We start from the raw sequence: 20493 nt of genomic DNA, 5'->3' as shown, positions 1-20493 counted from the left end.
AACAGATACCAATGTTATCTGCCTCTTACATGAAGCCTGGCATTTCTGCTCTCTACCCCGGCCCAGGCTGCATCAGAACAAGGTTCAATAAATTAAAAGATCAAACTTTATTGTGTTAAAGACTTAAAGGCTAAGATATACTTTCCATCAAGACTGAATACATATAAATCCCAAAACTTTCAATTCTACCTGCATTAATATTTAATTAAATCCACCATCATTCACAGTATAGTACAGAGATTAAATTGCTATAGTGGGTCAACACATGAGACCGATAGCCTGTTTTTAACAGCAGCTTACCCAGTAAGAAAACATATGAAATACCATAGCAGGCACTTATAGGATGATCTGTCCCTAAAAGAAATGTCTTAGTCCCTTATCAGGCAGTGTTGATTGTGCCCTGGAGCACTGCAGTTAGCATCCCTTCTGCTGTAGCTGTGACTGTTCCTCCTGTCCCTAGGAACAGTTGCTTATCTTTCTCATCCTACTAGGCTCTTAATTTCATTTATATCATAGAGTCACAGAATGGTTTGGATTGGAAAGTACCTTGAGATCATTCAGTTCCAACCCCCTGACATGGGCAGGGACACCTCACACTAGACCATGCTGCCCAAGGCTCTGTACAACCTGGCCTTGAACACTGCCAAGAATGAGGTATTTACCACTTCTCTGGGCAGACTATTCCAGTGCCTCACCACCCTCACAGTAAAGAACTTCTTCCTTAGGTCTAACCTATCACCCCTTGTCCTATTGCTACAGTCCATGATGAAGCGTCCCTCTCCAGCATCCATCATCTGCTTTGGCAGTATATATTACAATTACTTATACAGAAGAAGTTATTTAAGTATATTATTATACACACTGACTTTCAAACTACTCCCTATAACTAGCCATTGTATCAAAGGGTAATGGAATTATCACTTATTAAGGGTGAATCACTATTTCGTACATATATATCCTACCTCCTGACCTGACTGAAACAAAACCACACAAGTATTTTCACTTCAATTTCACATAATATTTTCCAATATCTTCTTTGTTAGGAGACCACAAATTATTTATTCCAGGTGAATGTGAGCACCAGTTTAATAACGTCCTTTGTGTTAACACAGCATTGCACAACAAATGTGGCATTTTTTTCTGCCCAGTGCTAAGCATTAAGGAGGTGCACATGTTCCAATAAAACCTTGTTTAAATCTCCCTCCCTTAATACACTTAACTTACAATCCAGTAATGTGAACGAGTCATTTGGTTATTCCAACATGCATATTCTTGAATTTATCAACATCATCTGCTGTGCTTCCCTTTTACCCAGCTTCCTTGGATTCCCTTTTCAATTTCTCAGTCATCTTCAATCTTGCCTAATCAAAATACTTGTGCATCATTAGCAAGTTTTGGCACACCATCATTCATCCAGTTTATTAGATCACCAACATACACATGCAACACCCTCTTTTCAGACTTGTTTTTACATCACGTAGTGCTTTAAGGTTTACGTTACCTTAAAGTAAGAAAAAAAAAAAGAGTATTCCTAAGTCATAAGCGAAAGTCCATTCCTGCAGAACTGGAGAGTGGTAGCTCCCAAAAGACCCACTTGGTGTTGAGCCAAGATCAAATGCTAAACTCTTCACATGAGCAGAACACAAGAGTGCCACAACAGCTACAGCTCATCAGAGCAGGGCTGTAGCAGGTCAGTTTTCTCTTCTCCCCAGTATATCACCCATCCAACATCACATACCCTTTGGTTTAGAAAACCTGCTTAATAATAGATAAATCTATGCTTAATTAGCACTAAGTTTATAGTCCCTTAGGTACTTTCAGAAGTCTCCCACATACAGTTTATAGGATGTAAGACTGCCTATTAGGGCAGCAATGATGGAGGGGGATATATTTTAACCCAAATGTGCACGTTCCTCTTACATGCTATGTACTGCACCAGTCTTGAATCATTAACTCCAGACAGCATTTTGAGCATGGATTTGCTGACCTTGAGTAGCACTTTAAAGGGCAATCTTTAACACTTCTCTACTTTCCTCTGCATCTAAAGCAAAAAATACCAGTCACCATTGTTCAGATGGAATTCAATTTGCATAGTTACACTACCTTGATTTGACCACAATCTAATCTTGCCAAATCACTAAACCTGGGACAAATTCCACTAGATTCTACGTGGACATCAAATGTTTAAGACAGTGAAATTAAAATGCTCCTAATCCCTCAAACCTTCACATGAAGTCATCCTTGAATTGAGCAAATTTACTTTCAAAACATATTTCATTATATTTATATATTAACAAGTAAAAAAACCCCAACCAGATTTAGCTAGTGAAAATCATTCTCCTTAATTCCAACGAAAAACAGCTCAAACTGTGCTATCTTAAAGGAATCAGTAAAACCAATACCGAGATTTTTTGCCTACCAAAGCATCAACTGTGAATGAACAGATTAGTATCATTTAAAGGTTTATTTAAGCACAATAGGTGCAAGCAGGAGAGGATAGTGCATGTACCTGCTCAACAAGGAAAGCTGAATCAAATTTACATCCAAGGACTAATAGTCAAAACCAATTCTGATTCTTCATAATTAAGCTGTACCTTGATACATCTTTAGCTCAGCAAGCTCCAGTTTTGTGGGGGAAAAGGAAAATGACCATCCCATTATCCTACACAACCCAAAAATACTGCCTCCAAATCACACTATTTCACAAGAGAGACGAAGGCCAAGTCAACAGAACACACACAACCTGAAACAGCAGCTAAATGACAGCTTTTGGACACTTGGACATCCACCTCATTGATGCTTTCCCACTGCAGAGCTCTCCTCACTCCCTGCAACAGCCCAAAGGAAAAAGGGAGGAGTCACAAACTGTAGCTCCTGTTCTTGAGGCTATTTCCACACTTGTGAGGAGCCCGATTCCTTCACAGTGTGCCAGATGTCTCCTCACGCATCACTTCTTCAGCTCCAAATGCAGACTGCCTTAAGCAGAAGATGGCCACCCCACAAGACAGGCTACGCTTGCTGTGGACACGGATGGGATCTGGCACAGCCAGAGGAAGCTGTGAGTAACTGCTGAGTTTTGAGGAAGATGGGGGTTAGACAGTGGAACCCAAATCATACTTTTACCACAATCTTGGACTTCAGCACAGGTCTGTCTCAGTTCCTTTAGGACCTACTCTTTCATTTCTGTTTTTTAATAAACATTCTAAGAGGTGGAGGCAGCAGCTTTCACAAAGTCTCTGTATAGAGAACCACTAGATTTAACAAATAGAAACAGACCTTTGCACATAAAGTTTCAGTGCCTGTTGTGCACAGGCATGCTCCTCACAGAAGGAACATCCACAGGGTAAGGGTTTGCTTTCAAAGACCAGGATCTATCTCACTGTAACTCCACAAAGTGTAATAGGCCAAGGCACGCTGCACTCCATGATGGACTAAGACATAAAAAAGACTTTTATGGCATCTGCTCAGCATAAAAATTAAGCCTTTACTGAAATCTCCTTGTAATTGAGCTGGATGCACATGCACAAATTTATTGCATACCAAGTATTACAGCCTGGCTCCTGCAAAGACTTGTATACATGTTTATTATTATGGGTAGAAAAGAAATTCTGCGGTTTCAAAAGCACTGTTCATGAGCATGAATTTAAGCACATGGGTGGGTCTTCTGCAGGAGCAGGACCCAAATGCACCTGAGCAGTGCTGCCTGCTGAGAACCTCCTACCTTTTGTATCCCATCAGTAGTTTATACCCCCACCTCAGCTGACTAATCATTGCAACAGAGAACTCGCTTTCAGCTGAGGAGCTAGAGTTCAATTACACTTTTCACACTGCATATATCTATGCTAAACTTGAATTCAGATTAAAATGAGCTCCTTAAGCAACATTTAATCAAACACAGCCTCACCGGATATTAAAAGACGCAGAATGATACATCTTTTAGCTTAAAAATGTTTTGGCTGCAGTGGTACCAAATAAATGTAGAAAAAAGAAGCCACAAAGTTACCAGAAACATGCAGACAAGTCTTTTAACATATTAAATACTTTCTCCAAAATTGGAGGAATCACTGGTGGCCAAGATAAGTTGCTAAGTACACCAAAGCAGATGCACTTCATAGAAAGCCATTCCATACGTAAGTTACAACTGAGTCACAGGCCTCTGCTGGACAAGAAGGACCAGGCGAAAAGTCAGTCACTGGTACTGACACTGGTTGCTAATTCACCCTCACCCTGCACAAAGCTGCTTCTACTGTTACAGAAACACTGGAAAGTTATGCTTAAAACTGGAAGTATATATATATATATATATATGTATATATGTACATAGAGCTCGGTTTGCTCAGCACAGAGATCAGTCCTGCAGCCCTTGCTCTGGCCTTTACCCACACCTCCGGATCCTCCAAGTCTGCATGGAGATAGTCGTGCTTCCCAGCTTCTCCCACGCAAATGGAGAGGCAGAAGGGATGGCCACAACCTCTGCCACGGGTTTTTGGAGCTACCTTTTAGCTGATGGGCTGCGCTTCAAAGCCTAAATGTGCAAAGCTCCCAACTTTTGTATCACAACGCATTAGACACACACAAGTGCCCTCTGCCTGTAAGCAACTCTGGCACAGCCTCCTGAAGAAACCAAACTAAGTTGAGGAAAGTACTGCCAATACCAGAGCAGGGCCTAAAGCTTATTTGCATCCTTATACTATCAACACACGCTGTATTTTATAGCATGTAACAAGCACTAAATGTCAGTGGCAGACCCCCCAGAGGGCAAGAGCAAAAGCTGTATAAACTATTTTGTCCCTCATACTCGATAGGACACACTCTGAGCTGGACAACCAGAGAGCAGGTCCGGCTGGGACTGCCTCCCCTAACGGCTCTCACCCCCCAAAAAGACCTGACTACCTTCTCTCGTAAGATGGAGGTTGGCAGGTGGTGGCTTGTGATTTGGGGGGAGCCATTTTATACATACAGTTTTCCAAACTCTCAAGAACTTCAGCATAGAAAAGTGCCTTTGGAATAAGCAAACCCAGGAGCCATCATCCGCACGGAGTTTAAAGACAACAGAAAGAACTGGCTTCTGGTAAAAGCGTTTCTTTCAGCTACAGCTTCAGGCTACATGCCAAAAACCCCAGATCACTTTTTGGGTAACAACACACTGAATCCAAACCTTTACTGTTACATTTACTTACTGTTACCTTACAGTGTTTGTTCCCACCTTATTAAAGTCCCAAACAGCCCAAGAGTTGCTTATGAATGGCAACATGCGAATATTTTATGCAAATCAGAGCTACAACGTTCTCGATAGGAAAGCCCCAGCACACATAATATCCACATACCGCACATACATTATCTAACGCTCGTCCCAAATACGGCCCGATAAAGAGAGCTCGGCTGAGACCTTCACAATTCATCGACGCCGCCACATCAGGAATAAGGGTAGATGTCATTCCTGCCTGCACAACTAGGCGTTAGAGCTGCTGAAGACGGCCACTTTAGCCTTAACTGTAACTAACAAAGAACAAGGTAAACCCCCGAGCGGGGGGAAGACAAACACAGGCACACCGCGCTGTAAATACGAGCAGCCTGCCCGTCCCCAGCTGCTTCCAATACCTCTTGATGATACAAACGCCGCGTTATCTGGGTGCCTACCGGATTGAATTCACGTGTGGAAGGGCCACCAGAGGCTTGTTTACCGCAAGTCACCGACTGCCATTTGTAACCCAAACTTAGCTATTTCGGTAACTTACAAACAGCCGCGTTCGTAGCTGCACACCGAAGAGCATAAGCTCCCGCGGAGTAAAAGGCTGATTCAAAGTCAGCGCGGCTGGCTGATAAGCGGCGGGGACGCGCTCCAGCCCAAACTCCATTGAACTCCGCAGCTCCTTACCTGCTCGGCGGCGGCTCCGGCGTTGTGCGCTCCCGCAGCAGGCTGAACGGGAAGGGAGGCTGGAGGGGAGGCAGACCCGCTCCCGCCGCCCCGGCCCGGCCACCGCGGGGAGCTTCGGCGGGGCGGCCGGGAGCTGGGGGGGGGCCGGGGCGCGCTGAGCTCGGCTGCCGCCCGCGGGGTGCGGGCAGGAGGGAGGCTGAGCGTAAGGGAAGGAAGGAGGGGACTGGTGTCCCGCGGGGGCGAGTGGGGCCAGTGGCGGGCGAGCCGGAGGCGGCGGGGCCGGGGCAGGGCTGGGGCCGGGGCGGCGCGGGGAGTCACGGCTTAGGAATGCCAGGAATGTGGGGCGGCCGCGGGGCCCGGAGACGTCGGGGACGCGACTTGGGATTTCCTTTCTCTTTTTCTCTCTTCTTTTTTTTTCTCTTTAAACTACTCCCCCTTTCCCCAAGGAAGGAGGAGGGCCGAAACCCACCCTGCGGAGGAGGGAAAAGGAGGAAGAGGAGGGCGCAGGCTCCTGCCAATCCGGACGGGTGCCTTCGGCAGCCCTCCCGAGGAGGGCAGAGCTGCCAGGTGCGGGGCGCCTGCTTTGCCTCGACTTTCCCGTCCCGTCCCTCCCATGGCCCCGGCCCTGCGATCCCGAGGGGTGTCGCGGCCGGGAGCCGCTACGGGAGCCCGGGTGGGGTGGGAAGGGAAGCTCGGCTCGGCACAGCACGGGCCTCGGAGCTCCGGCGTTCTCTCCCGTGCGCAGGGCCGCCCGCTGCCTCGCTTCTGCAGTTCCACAAGCCCCTGCGCATCGCCCGCTGGCTTGGCACTAGAGCATCGCTTCTTCTGCCCTTCAGATCTGCACTCCTGCTTTTCCCATTTCAGACCCTTCGGTCTCCTGCGTTCTGTGTGACCCTCGCTTCTATAAGGATGGTCATCCCTGCTCCTCCAGCTGCCCACTGAGCAGGAGACAGGATGAAAATACCTATGGTGACCTCATGCATGTGCCTTGCTGGATAGCAAGCAGGGGGAAAACTGAAGTTGGCTTGAAACGGGGTGGTTGGTAACTACACGAAATGCCCAGAGCACTTGGTGCTTTGCAGGTGCAGGAAAGCCCTCCTGATAGCTGCTCTAAGAGACAGTAGGGACACAGAGTGCAAAGAGTGTCATCAGAGTGGCTGGGGCTACCAAGGGATGTTGAATGGATCACACCGGCCTAAGAATGGTGTGAGTATTAGGCATGACATGTAGATGCTTCTGCATTTCATCAATGATAGACAATTTGCAGGATGGTTTTGTCCTTAGACTACATTAATATAAAGTGATTCACATCCCTCAAAGTGTATACAAATGCTTCTGGTACCAATGGGCACCTGCAGAAGGTATCCCTCTGAAACTGTGACACCAGAAATGAAGGACTCTTACAAACATGGCAAATGATGAAAAATAGTGATAAATAAGAACTGATACCAGTTTTGAGTTGCTGTGCTTTTTTGCCTTTTGTACATGTTACTGAAGGAGTACGTGAGCAGATTCGTTGGAGTCAGGCTTACTCAGATTATTAATGGCAAAGAGGATCAGGAGCTGAGAGATGGAGAAATAACACAGATTCCTGATTTGGATAGATAAGTAATTGTATTTAAATACTGTATGTGGAATCACAGGCTTATGCCTTACCTCTGGCATAATATTCTAATTACATTTTTCAAGGAAAGTCCTTTTCATCTGAGACTCAAACATTTTACAAACACCACACCTTAATGAAGTAAGTAATTATCCCCATTTTACATATGGCTACACTGCGGCACTAAGAAGTGACACCATGTAACAGCTGAACTTGAACTATACTTCACCACATGTAGATACAGAGCTTTTGAGTAACAATCTGAAAGAAACATCAGGTGTCAGAATGAGGTGATAAGATGGTTCGTAGAGGGGCTGCGCTCTGCATTTATGCAGCTCAGCTTTATGCCAGAAAACAGCTTTCCCTGGCTGAGTTGAAAGTTGCCCAAGAGGACAGCGTGCATCAAAACTAGGGTTTAAATTGTCTGGTTCCCAACAGGTTCTCCCCATGGTGGGGCAGGTGTAAGGATCCTGACTTTTGCATCTGTGCCTCAAGGCAGTGGCTACCTGAAGTCTTTTAGTGGAATTCCTGTTTTGCCCCTGGACACTTTCACTGGTGCCTGCATTTGAAGTAAACTTAATAACTGCAAATGAAATAATGTGGCAAGAAGCACAAACATGCTGACAGATGTGAAGGTTTGGAGGGGAGATTTTATGTGTTGGTTATCTACAGGATGTGGGCCTCCAGAAGAACAAAAACTACCTAGAAGAAATACAACCAGAGTAATTGTCAGCAAGAGCTCTTACTAAAAGACCAGCTGAACCCACTCTGTAAAATGAATTGTATTTCAAACTTACCCAAGCAAAAGAAGCTCCCAAAACTGGGAATGGTGAAGATTATTACTTTTCCATGAGATTACTTAATGCAGTCTGTATTAGACTCTCAGAGACTGCAGGTGCTTTAGAAAAACCAAGCTTCCCAGAAATTATAGCCAGTTACCACAAAGAGTCTTCCATAAGGAAATGTGTTGGTGCTACTACAGCTTTCTGGGACCATTGAAACCTGGAATCTTCACATGCATCTTTGTTCCCTGACTGCTGTCAGGATTATACAACCCTGGGATTAAACCCAACAGTTCCTACCTGCTTCCTGGGGAATGGTTTCATAAAATGCTAAAACTAGATGAGATGATCCTCACACTATGTTAAAATGATACAAATCACTAATTTGGTTCCAAACCCCTGTTCTGGTTCAAATTTGTCCAGTAAACCTTGATGGTAAATCTTCTATCAATCAGATGTAGACTGGGTTATGTATTACCCTTCTGTGCTGCTGGGGAACCATGTTACAGCAATTTGTTACTACTTTTTTATCTGCAAAAGTGACAGCTCTAAATCGTATTTAGAGACTCTATTGACTTGCTGTAATGATTTATGGACTTTACCTCCAAAATATTTCCTCTACTCTGATATAATTTAAATTTTATACTGGTTCCTTCTGCAATTTCATCAGCATGAAATGGGGAATAACTTATTGACAGGACTGTACCTTGGTTACCTTAGCTACCAGCCTTCGGTCTGATCTCAGGCATGTAGCAGCACATCCCTGTGTCTTAGTTTTCTTATCTGAAAACTGAGATAGTGATAGTGATCTGAAGAAGTGCTTTTTGAGTCGCAGGTGAAAACACTGTATAGGAGAGAGACTTCCCTTTTTTTTTCCAAACTGTGGTTTTGACAGGCCTGAATGCTGTCTCAAAACCCTTGTGAAAGTAAAGCTCAACACCATGCAGTTAGCTATCAGCAGAAGAAAACTGATTTTATCTGGGTCAAAATACAGGAGACATTTGGTATGTCAATGTTATCTGCAGCTATGTGCAATGAATTTTGAAGTGCCTTAGAACCTTGCTAGCAAAACCTCTTTTAACCAACTTTTGAATGTGTTTAAATTGAGGCTAAAGTTAGAGTCTTGAGTCTTGTTATAACATGGAAAAATCTCAGTCTTTGTTGGCTGGTAAACCATGTCATAACCTGTTTCATATAAAACTGTCTTTAAGCTGTGCTTAAGCAAGAGCTGGTGGTTTCTCCTGTGAAGAGTAGATGAAGTTTAATTAGTCTTACAGTCATCTACATTACAATCAAATCAAAGAATGCAGTTGCAACACATTCCCAATTTGTATTGTAAATGTGACCCTAACTGTGTTCCTAAAATCTGTCATGTGCTACAGCTGGGTACACTGACCTGATTGTAACATAAGGAGAAACTTCGTGCACCAGCAGAAATTCCCATTCTGAAAATCATATTTGTTCTTAATAAACTTACAAATATTTGAAACTTACAAAAAAGCAGAAGCAGAAGTGGAGGAGGGGGGAAGTTTACTTCTCTAGTATTTTGGACTCTCATTAATTATTCCATTTAATAGTGCTTCTCAAAATCATCTCTTGGAAAAGGAATTTGGATTACCCAATGTTGGAAAACAAACCTGTTGCCACCAAGCATGAGCCAACATGTTCTAGTACTCTACGGCTTATCACAAGTGAGCCAGCACCCAGTTTTGAAGAGCAGAAAAAGTCTTGGTTGATTATCTGTGCAAATAAACTTTGCTGTGTTGGATATTCTAATTTGCTTACAGCTGTATTCTGCCTGAGGACTTCATCTCTGTGCCTCTTTTCAGCTCTGCAGTAACAGTTGTACAACAAAAAGCTTTTTAGTATGTGTGAGTAAAGTAATGAACTTTTGATTCCAGAGTTGTAAGTACTTCAAATGGGATTTAGGCAAGGAATATACCTTTCCATGCCACTGTTAAACTGCCCTCCAACCTGGAACAGTCTAATGACAGAATGAATAATGTTTTCCCAGTTTTCATGGATTATCAATTTGTGTACTTTTAAATGTATCCTTTAGCATGGTCATTAGGTCTTCAGATTTCTGAAAGCAGTGGTCTCCTGAACACACAAACAAAAAATTACTAGCTTTTGACAGCAGTTAATTGAGCAGCATGCCCAGAAGCCAGCACACACCAGGATTTGTAGGTGTTTTAGTGACTGCTCACTTCTGATAGTCATAATTTTTATGCCTCTCAGCATGGATTGAAGTGTCTGACCGTGGGCACACAGTTGAAAGTACTTTCTTGCCACTTAGAGAAAACTGGTTTCTTGAGAAAGCAAAGAGCTAATGTTATAATATAAAATGTGGTTTGGGGACCATTACAAACTTGCATAGCTTGAATTTAGCCATTAATGTTTGTTTCGCTCTGTCAAATGGGTGTAAGGCCATGCTTGGGTGTGAGAGTTCTATGAAACTCCGTATTTAAGACTTTCTGAAATCAACAGTGAAGTGCACTGCAGAAGAATAAGACCTCAGGTAGATGTACCTCAGCTTTTTGGAGTCTGTATATTATTTCTAAAAGAGCCTTGTTTCTCATTCTCACTTTTGGTCCAAATAATAGGAAAATTGGTCTTAGTTAGAGCACACTTAGTTAGAGATGTATATGTAAATACTGTTTTCTATGCTGGCTATCATTTGCATGATACAGTAGATACCCTGGAGAGATATAAAACACTTACAAACATTTTCCTGGAAAGTATTAATACAAAAATGATATGAGAAATACCAATAAAACCGTTGGAATTTAGACTTGGAAGAGGTAAGGAGATCAGGTGATTAACCAAAGTCCTTAAGATGTAGAACACAGTTGTTTCCTCCTTGCACATTTATTTATTCTATTAAATCACTGCAGTTGGCTGTCATAAATTCTGGCTGTTTGAGATGGGTTTCCCATTGCAATTAGTTGAGTGACTGAAAACTCACTTTAGAACTTGCCTTAAAAATGGCCAAAGTACTGTTTAGGTGGTTATGATGTGCGTAAGATAAGGAGCTGTACTTTTATCTATTCAACCTTCTAACAGAAACATCAAAAGATTTCAGGGACAGCATTAAGCTAGGTAGAGGCTAACAAGGAATTTTGTTTCTCATGAATGGTGTAGGTGATGTTCTTTATTTCACTGGCTGATAAAAGATTGGACCAGTAGGTGAACACAATAAGAAGGAAGTATAGATTCTCAGCTAATACCTACATAAATTACTATATATAGTTGTATATAAGAATATATATAATAAATAGATGTGTAGAATAAATATATATACAGGCCATAACAAGAGAAACAAAGTATGAATTCTAGGCTTTAATTTAGGAAGTTCATAGGAATAGGATGTTCAAATGGAGATTAGCACAGCAAGGGTAGCCATGATAAATGATGACTTTAGAATACAGAGGTCAACAAAGAAGCAAAACTCAGACTACTGAAGGCACTTGTGCAGATGAGAACGAGAGGTGATGTAATTTACCACTGGGTATTTTCTGCATTCCCCATTCGTAAAAAAGAATTGGTAGTAAAGATGGAAAGAGGCAAACATGGCTACAAAAGGTGTATGTCTTTTACTTCATATGCAGTGCAGTTATGTCTTAACCACTTTTCTCTCTCATTTGAATGGAATGATACTAAGAGTAAAAAGGAAACAGAAGCTGTGGACCCATGAAACTCAGGGAGGAGTGGGTCATAAAGGAAATAGGTTCTCATCTTACCAAATGCCCTCTGAAACCTGGTAAATCCTTGCCCATAAGATATAGAAGTATTTGATTGTCCCATGAATGTACTTTTTGGTGTTAGTACCTGTAGTGTGAAAGACCTGTGTGGCATTGCTATCTCTAGCAGCAGAACTGTAGAGAGAAGGAATTTACCATTAAGAAAAGAGTTGCAATCTTCTTTACAAGTCAGTAACTGGTAATTTGAACCCCAAGACAATTTAGACTTGATGTGTCATATCATAACATAATCATGTATAATCTTCTTCACTGTGTATTAATTATTTAAGCATCATGCTAATGACTGTATTCACAGTGTTTAGAAATAATGTTTATATACTCAATCCCACTTTCCATGTTACCGACAAAGATGTTGAACAGTTCCCGTCCCAATACCGACCCCTTAGGGACACCACTTGTCGCTGGTCTCCACTTGACCATTGAGTTGTTCACCACAACTCTTCATGTTCAACCATCCAAACAATTCCTTATCCACCAAGTGCTCCATCTGTCAAATCCATGCCTCTCCAGTTCAGAGACAGGGATGTCATGCAGGACAGAGTCAAAAGTGCCTTGCTCAAGTCCAGGTAGATGACATCAGTTGCTTTTCCCTTTTCCACCAATGCCATGGCCCCACCATAGAAGCCCACCAAATTTGCCAGGCATGATTTTCCCTTAATGAAGCCATGTTGGCTGTCACCAATCACCCCCTTATTGTCCATATGCCTTAGCATAGCTCCCAGGGGGATCTGCTTCACGATCTTGCCAGGCACCAAGGTGAGACTGATCTGTAGTTCCCTGAATCTTCCTTTTTAAAAATGGGGGTTATGTTTCCCCTTTTCCAGCCAGTAGGAACTTCACCAGACTGCCATGACTTTTCAAGTACAATGGCTAACGGCTTTGCAACTCTATCAACCAGTCCTTCAGGACTCACAGGTGCATCTTGTCAGGTCCCACGATCTTCATGTTCCTCAGATAGTCTTGAACCTGATCTTCTCCTACAGAAGGTGGTTCTCCATTCTCCCAGTCCCAGTCTTTGCCTCCCATATGGCTGGAGCTCTTGCTAGTGAAGACGAGGCCAAAAGATTCATTGAGTACCTCAGCATCCTCCATGTCCTAGGTCACAAAGTCTCCTGTTCCCTTCCAGAGGGGTCCCACATTTTCCCTCATCTTACTTTTATTCCCAGTGTACCTCTAGAAGTTTTTTGTGTTGCCCTTAATGTCCTTAGCTAGATTGAGGTCTGATTATTAAAAATCACAATAATGCTGCACTGCATGCAAAGGTCAAAGAACATTTTCTTGTTATTAAAATTACTCAGAGTAATTGCACTTAATAAGTAAAAAACAGTTAAATGAAAGCAGGAGCTGTAAGATGATTTTATCCTTGTAAAATACACAAGTTATAAAACACAAGAATGCATTTACTGTGGGGAGGTTTCTTACTACCATTTATGATAGATAGGTGTTAGGGATGTTGTTACATAAAGTCTTAACTGATCCAAGCTGGTGTCACCACAGTCCTATCCACTCTCTCCTTCATATGCCTGTTCCATCTGTTGAGCTGGGTCAAGCATTTATCTGATCCCACAATGCAGCAGTTTGCAGACCCAAGCTGTATACAAGGGTAAAGTTACCAGAAAGGCCTTCGCCTTTCTTCGCCTACCCCTTACCAGTTTAGTCATCTCCCCTGGCACTTCAGATCAGCAGAAGGTGTCATACGGGAGCAGTGGCAGCATGCAGGTGAGGAACAGGAGGGAAGGTGGGAATGTAGCAACATGGCAACATTGCCTTGAGGTGTTTTAAACTGCCAGGAACCGCACCTGTGGGTTCCCATCCAGCACCTGCATGTGATTAACTGTGTCACCTTAGACACCTGGAACCTCAGTCACTTTCTCATTACCAGGAAAGCTACCCACTGGTGTTTAGTAGACTACTAGACAATGTGATCACCAAACAATACAGCAGCTGTAGGTATTTTGTCCACTAATACAGTCAACCTATTGACCCGGTGTCAACACGAGCACTTCAGTAGCAGTTTCAATTAGTAGGCAAGAAATACTTTAATACTCACTAGAGAAACACCCCATTTCCTTTAGGAACAAAGTTACAGCTTATAACGTGTTATCTGTGGTCTTTGATTTTGTTTATGAACTTTAAGAAAGACTGTGCAGGTCCCTTCAACCTTTTTCACGAGCATAAGGCAGTTAAGAAATGTAAGGAGTAAAGTAATCTATGTATCCTAATGGCACCCTTGTTTACATTCATTCTGTTCACCTAACAAGGTATGGCTTCCATGGAGAAACACAACTGCATGAAGGATAGGAAGCCTAAGGGTATACAAGCAATCAAACATTGTATTTTACAACAGTAGCTCACCAGGCTTTATTAGTGCAGACTTAATCTTGCAGCTCCAGTACAATACCTAAACTGCCATTTTCTCAGTTACATACCCACATTGGCAGAGATGGAGAATTATGTTTTCCAGAGGCAAGAGGCATCCCTTAGTACAGGGTGGGGTTTGGGTGAGGCTACAGGAAACCATCTGGCTTTCTTCTCTTTCACACTCAACTTGGCAGTGTGTACCTCTAGTGCCTCGATAGGGAAGCTGGGAAACTAGAACCAGTCAGACACAAAGGCCCATTTCACTCGTTCTCTGGGTGAATGGGATTGCTCCAACTCTTCAGGTGCTCTTTGATGTGTGTGAATGTGTGTATATACATATATATATAAATGAAATAGGCTTTACCTGATGTATTCCGAATCTGGCAAGGAAGAGTATGAAGAAAAAGCTTGGTCTGGTTTCTGCTCCTTGTAGTGTCCAAGCAGGGTGGGATTTTTTCATCAGAAGCTCTTTCCTTTTTTTCTCTGCTGCTTTTGTTCCATTGTGTACTCTGAAATATGAATTCAATCTTTAGTGGATTTTGTATTCTGGCCTTTTACCAAAAATTACAGTAAGGAATGCAGGTAAGAAACAGTAAATGTTCATTGTTAACATTTGGTAAGAACTGAATGGAATTTCAAGACACTTCACAAGGCTGAGGTAGTTTTCTTTGCTCAAAATCATGGAGTGCTCTGAATTGAGGAGCCTCTTAGAAAGACCTCAAGAATCCTAGCCAGTGATAAAATGAATTGAGTTTGGCAAACTGATGGTTGCTATTAACACTCTTTAGAAGTTGCTATTATTTGTTCAGCGTATTTGACCTTATGCTTGTATCTTATACTTCACTCTTACATTTGCTAGTATTTTTTGTATCTTATATTTACTTGATAACTAATATAGATGATACTTATGAAGCTAGTATGCAAATTAAGGTTGATGGCAGAAAAAAATCAAGTATCTGTACTCTTGATGAGTCTTTATCTTTCATGATACTTCATTAACTGCTGCAATAGTCAAGGAAAGGATGCCCCATATGACAAGATTCATTTGTAAACCATTATCAACAGAAACCCAGTACAAATCTGACCATTCTCAGAAACAGGCTTAAGAACAAGTATGCTTTTGTATTTAAGTCTGTGCTCTTGTATTTAAGTTTACAACAGCAGTCAGGTTCCTTTTTTTTTGTTTTAGCCTCATCTATCTAGGCATACAATCACAGGCTGGTTGGAGTTGGAAGGGACTTGAAAGCTCATCCAGTTCCAACCCCCTACCACAGGCAGGGACACCTTCCACTAGAGCAGGCCTTGAACACTGCCAGGGATGAGGCAGTCGCAGCTTCTCTGGGCACTCTGTGCCAGCACCTCAGCACCCTCACAGGGAAAAGTTTCTTCACAGGATCTCATCTCAGTCTCCCCTGTCAGTTTAAAGCTAGTCTCCCTTCTCCTTTCCCTATAGGCCCTTGTCAAAAGTCCCTCTCCAGTTTTTTTGTTGGCCCCTTTAGGCACTGGGAGCTGCTCTAAGGTCTCCCTGAAGCATTCTCTTCTCAAAGCTGAACAAGCCCAGCTCTCTCAGTCTGGCTCCACTGGGAGGTGCTCCAGCCCTCTGAGCCTCTTGGTGGCCTTTCCCTGTGCATCTTAAAAGCTCTGCACACACACCAGCTGATTTTTGTTTCTCATGCCTCCTAAGAAAACTTAAGACTGTCTATACTCATTTCCCCCCCTCTGAAAAGTATACTGCCAATCTTGGAAGTTAAAGCTGTTCCGCCTTCCCTGAATCCCTGAGGGATTCATTATGACACAGTGGGTTAAATGCCAGTGCTCCCTGTCCATCAGTGGTGCCACTACAGTAGCACCTGCAGTAACTGAAAACTCTTCCACTTGTACAGTTGATCAAGTGACGTTTGTTACTGTCATATGAGAAACCCATAGTGAACATAACATGATTATTTACTTCTGACAGAACATTTGCCCGTTGTCTACTTAGATGGGGGATCCCCATCAGTGCAGACTGATCCTCAGCTTTCCTTAATTCTTTGGCAGTACTATGTTAGTGGTTTGCCACTTTTCCACTGCTTCCTGCTCCACTGCTGTTCTGTGCTGCTCCCTCAGCAGCACCTGCACAGTCATGTCTAAGGGTACATGAAGCTCACCATAGAATTCTCTATCTTGTTTTTATTAATTACCATTTTTCAGAGGCATTTGTGATAGAGTCATAGAATAGTTTGGGTTGGAAAGGACCTTAAGATCATCCAGTTCCAACCCCCTGCCATGGACAGGGACACCTCACACTAAACCACGTCACCTAAGGCTCTGTCCAACCTGGCCTTGAACACCGCCAGGGATGGAGCATTCACAACTTTCTTGGAAAACCCATTCCAGTGCCTCACCACCCCCACAGTAAAGAACTTTCTCCTTATATCCAATCTAAACTTCCCCTGTTTGAGTTTGAACCCATCACCCCTTGTCCTATCACTACAGTCCCTAAAGAAGACTCCATCCCCAGCATCCTTACAGGCCCCCTTCAGATACTGGAAAGCTGCTACAAGGTCTCCATGCAGCCTTCTCAGATGGATCCCTTCCACCAATTTGGTGGTTTGTTTTGTTCTGGAGCTAGTTTAGAGGCTTTATAACAACGTGCTAGCAAGTTGGTTGTGCCATATTTACATTCTGACTGCTCAGCTGTTTTTTCTTAAGGAAGATTTTAACTCAATTTCCTAAATGTGATTAAAAGAACAGTGCTTGGGTAAATATAAGAGGCAAGGCATTAGGTGAAGTAATCATAGATTCTGATGGAAACATCGTTTCAGAGCCAGAACCCCCTCAGAGTGGCGATTGGGAGAAGAGAGGGGAACACCAGAGTAAGCATGTGGAACCCAAGGAAGTTCATGTAAGTTTTGGAGTCCTGAAGCTTTTGCTGTTGCCATTTGCATTGTGATCGCTGTTAGAACACACTTAGAGGTGTTTATTTTTAATTTGTGTTTGTATGTTAGGGTAGAAAATAGGCAGCATTGGACTGAATTGCCTTACCTCTGCCCCTTGCCCGCCCCCCCCCAAATCTATTCCCCAGAGAAAATTTGGGCAGACCCCAGTACTAAACCGCTTGATGATCGTTTCGTAGATCTTTTCAAGCGAACACGTTATCACCAGGACAACACCGATTTAAACGGGACACGTTTACTTTTCTTTCCCAAACCTCAGGTTCTCTGTGGGACGGGGAAAACGATCTCGGATAGAAGATCCGCCCCTCTCCGCCATCCGCCGCTCTCCCCGAAGCAGCCCTCTTCCTCCCGCCGTACCACGGGGCTCTCCGCTGGGCTGGCTTTGCGAACGGGCGCCGATGGCGGCGCGTCTTCAGAGCCTCCAGGCAGCTCCCTCAGCACCGGGCGCCCCGCCTGACCGTGCGCACGAGCCTGCGCGACCAATCACAACCCACCTTCGCCCCGCCCCTAGGCTGCCAGGTCCAATGGAGTTTAAATGCTTCCAAACCAGCCAATCACGAGCGATGGCGACCGGGAGCCGCGACATCGTTGCCAACAAGGGGAGGTCCGTATGGCGAGCGACGTCGTGGCGGAGCCAATCAGCGTGCTCGGGGGGCGTTATCTCTTGAGCGTGCGCTAAACGTCCGGTGGGCGGTGCTAGGTTTGAATTGCGGCGCGGCTGGTGTCAGGTACGCTCCGGAGCGGAGCGACCGCTGCTGGATTCTGGGCAGCGTTTAAGAGTGAGTGACCGGTCGGTCGGGGCTCTTTGTGGGTGTCAGGCACCCCGAGCGGGCTGCTGAGCTGCGGTGTGTCCCTGTGGGGCGTTTCCTGAGGGTGGGAGCAGGGGTGTTCCTAACAGTCCGAGCTCCCCAGGCTGGGGTGGACTCTGCCCGGCCGTCGTTCCTCTCCGTTTTTAGTTATTCTGGGGTAATTTCTTCTTTATAAATGACTTCCGAGCTATGCTGGTATATCGGGGAAGTAAGCCCGTACCGGGTCAAAGTGAAGCGATGGGTTTTTGCAAAGCTTTTGGATTAAATGCCGCTGAAGTACAATGCTAATGGTTTTCTGCAATCTAGCATAAGGTATGGAGAGAAACTTTCTGAAATACAGCAGCCAAATGCAGTTATACGAATATAAACCCTCTTTTTGTTAGATTGATCGATGTTAGGTTTTAGATTTTAAGCTGAATGAAAGTGTGTCAAAATAGGACTTAATGTTAAAAGCTGCTGCTTGGTATGTAGATCACAAAGCCTATACGGTTGTGAAATACTGTGTTCTAATCGCTACTAAGGTTAAAAATGCAGTTTGCTTTAAAAGGCTTGCTGAAAGATAAATTATCTGTCTTTCTGTTTCAGGTATAGCGCTGTCTGTTCTGTATTAAACAAGAATCGTGTCAGCATGAGCTGGGCTGTGGAGGAATGGAAAGAAGGTGTCGCCCCCAGAGTCCTTCAGAAGATTCATGAGCTGGAAAGTCAAGTGGACAAGCTTAGAAAGGAGCGTCAGCAAAGACAGTTCCAGTTAGAGTCTTTGGAGGCAGCTCTGCAAAAGCAGAAGCAGAAGGTAAGAGAGGCCCTGTGGTCATTGCAGGTTCTCTGAGCAACGTGTTCCAGTGCCTCACCACCCTCACAGTAAAGAACTTTTTTCTTAGATCTAACCTGAACTTCCCCTGTTTACGTTTAAACCCATTGCTCCTTGTCCTATTGCTGCAGTCCCTGATGAAGAGTCCCTCTCCAGCATCCTTGTAGGCCCCATCCAGATACTGCAGGCTGCTCTGAGGTCTCCATGCAGTTTCTCTTGTCCAGGCTGAACAGCCTGAGCTTTCTCAGCCTATCTTCATAGAGCAGGTGTTCTAAACCCCCCTTGTCATCCTGGTGGCTTCCTCTGGATTTACTCCAGCAGCTTCATGTCCTTCTTATGCTGAGGACACCAGAACTGTACGCAGTGCTCCAAATGGGGTCTCACCAGAGGACCACGCCTTGGATCTGCTTGTCACACTTCTTTTGATGCAGTCCAGTATATGGTTGGCTTTCTGGGCTCAGTTGTTTATGTTTACTTTGAGGCTTTGCTACATCTGTTTATGATTAGGAAAAGTAATTTATGCCTGTTTAAAATCTTGATAATGACTAGTCCTGTTTTATATAACAGCTGCACAGTTGACAGCCTCTTGCTGTTCCACCTTGCCTGCAGATCCCTTTCATCTTTTACTTAGTTTATGTAATTCTCAGTTGAGTGGTTTTGTTTGTTTTGTTTCTCTCCACCCCCCACCCCCCCCCCCCCGACTGTTTCTGGGGTTTCAGTTTCCTTTTTTTGGGCTGTAGTTTTATGCTTCATCTGACTATACTGTCAGCCAGGAAATCGGAGACCGTTTTGATCAGGGTCCTGCTGTGCTTCAGAGCGGAGGTGACCCATTTAGTTGCATATTGTTTTGTAATGTTTGAATACGGCTCAAAGGCAAATTACAGAGACTGCCTTTTATTCCCTTTAGGCTGATACAACTTTCTAGCAAAACTTGAGCCTTGTAGGTTTCTTTGAGTTTCTTCCTGTGAGTTTCCTCAGCCATCCAGAGGAACTGCTGTGCTCCCATAACACAAAGGGCTGTGCTCAAATAGGAGTGCTTTAAGACTTGTAAGCAGTAGTTAATACTACTTTCAACCAGAAGAATAATGTTGTGCAAAGCTCTAGCCTGACTGTGCCTGTCCCTCAGAAGCTGTAGGGGAGGAGGATGTCTACTGCCAAGCTCTATTTCCAGTTTCAAAGCTGTGACTCTTGGTAATCATTGTGCATTCTTTATTTAGTCAAGCTATTCCAATTGCTGAAGCTGGTAGGCTGGAAAGAGCAGCGAGATGGTCAGTGTGGATTATTAGTATTTAAGGATTGATTCATTTTTCTATGAGCTTGTTTAGTCAATAAATAGCAATTGTTAATGTCACTGGGTTGAATTGCAGGAGATGTGGTTCTGTTCACACCCAAGAATATTTAAATGATATGTATAGCTGTGGTTTTGGTGCTGTCAGGATTTTGAAATGCTAGGAAAAAAATAGCAGTTTGTAAACTTTGTGTTATTAAAATAAAAGAAGTGTAGGGATTACGTGAGTTTTGTTTTTTTTTTTTTTTAATGGTCTATATTCCAACT

The 20493-nt window shown here is 43.6% G+C and overlaps 2 protein-coding genes and 1 long non-coding RNA gene across 6 annotated transcripts in view; 1 reads left to right on the top strand and 2 right to left on the bottom strand.

Annotated features, from left to right (window-relative positions):
* The window catches only part of LOC133212451 (tyrosine-protein phosphatase non-receptor type 14-like), an 87826-nt gene extending 81353 nt beyond the window's left edge, over positions 1-6473 (bottom strand). For all 3 annotated transcript variants that reach the window (XR_009725478.1, XM_061353918.1, XM_061353920.1), the window contains exon 1: positions 5879-6473. The gene's annotated coding sequence lies outside the window, so the exon portion shown is untranslated. The remainder of the gene's footprint in view (positions 1-5878) is intronic.
* An 816-nt stretch (positions 6474-7289) lies between these two features.
* On the bottom strand, positions 7290-15091 carry LOC133212447 (uncharacterized). The gene is made up of 3 exons (XR_009725476.1): positions 14750-15091; positions 8970-9046; positions 7290-7441 (listed from the first exon to the last, which is right to left on the bottom strand). It is a non-coding gene; the product is annotated as an uncharacterized LOC133212447 (long non-coding RNA).
* Positions 15092-18719: 3628 nt separating this feature from the next.
* CENPF (centromere protein F) overlaps positions 18720-20493 on the top strand; it is a 41489-nt gene continuing 39715 nt past the window's right edge. For both annotated transcript variants that reach the window (XM_061353916.1, XM_061353915.1), the window contains exon 1: positions 18720-18920. In XM_061353916.1, coding sequence (XP_061209900.1) covers positions 18759-18920 — 162 coding nt within the window. In that variant the 5' untranslated portion in view covers positions 18720-18758. The remainder of the gene's footprint in view (positions 18921-20493) is intronic.

The sequence above is a fragment of the Neopsephotus bourkii genome, unplaced genomic scaffold (assembly GCF_033783945.1).
Source record: "Neopsephotus bourkii isolate Nb327-2 ecotype Australia unplaced genomic scaffold, CSIRO-AGI_Nbou_v1 NB_707, whole genome shotgun sequence".
In the NCBI taxonomy this organism is placed as follows: domain Eukaryota; kingdom Metazoa; phylum Chordata; class Aves; order Psittaciformes; family Psittacidae; genus Neopsephotus; species Neopsephotus bourkii.
This window is presented reverse-complemented; position numbering and strand designations above follow the sequence as displayed.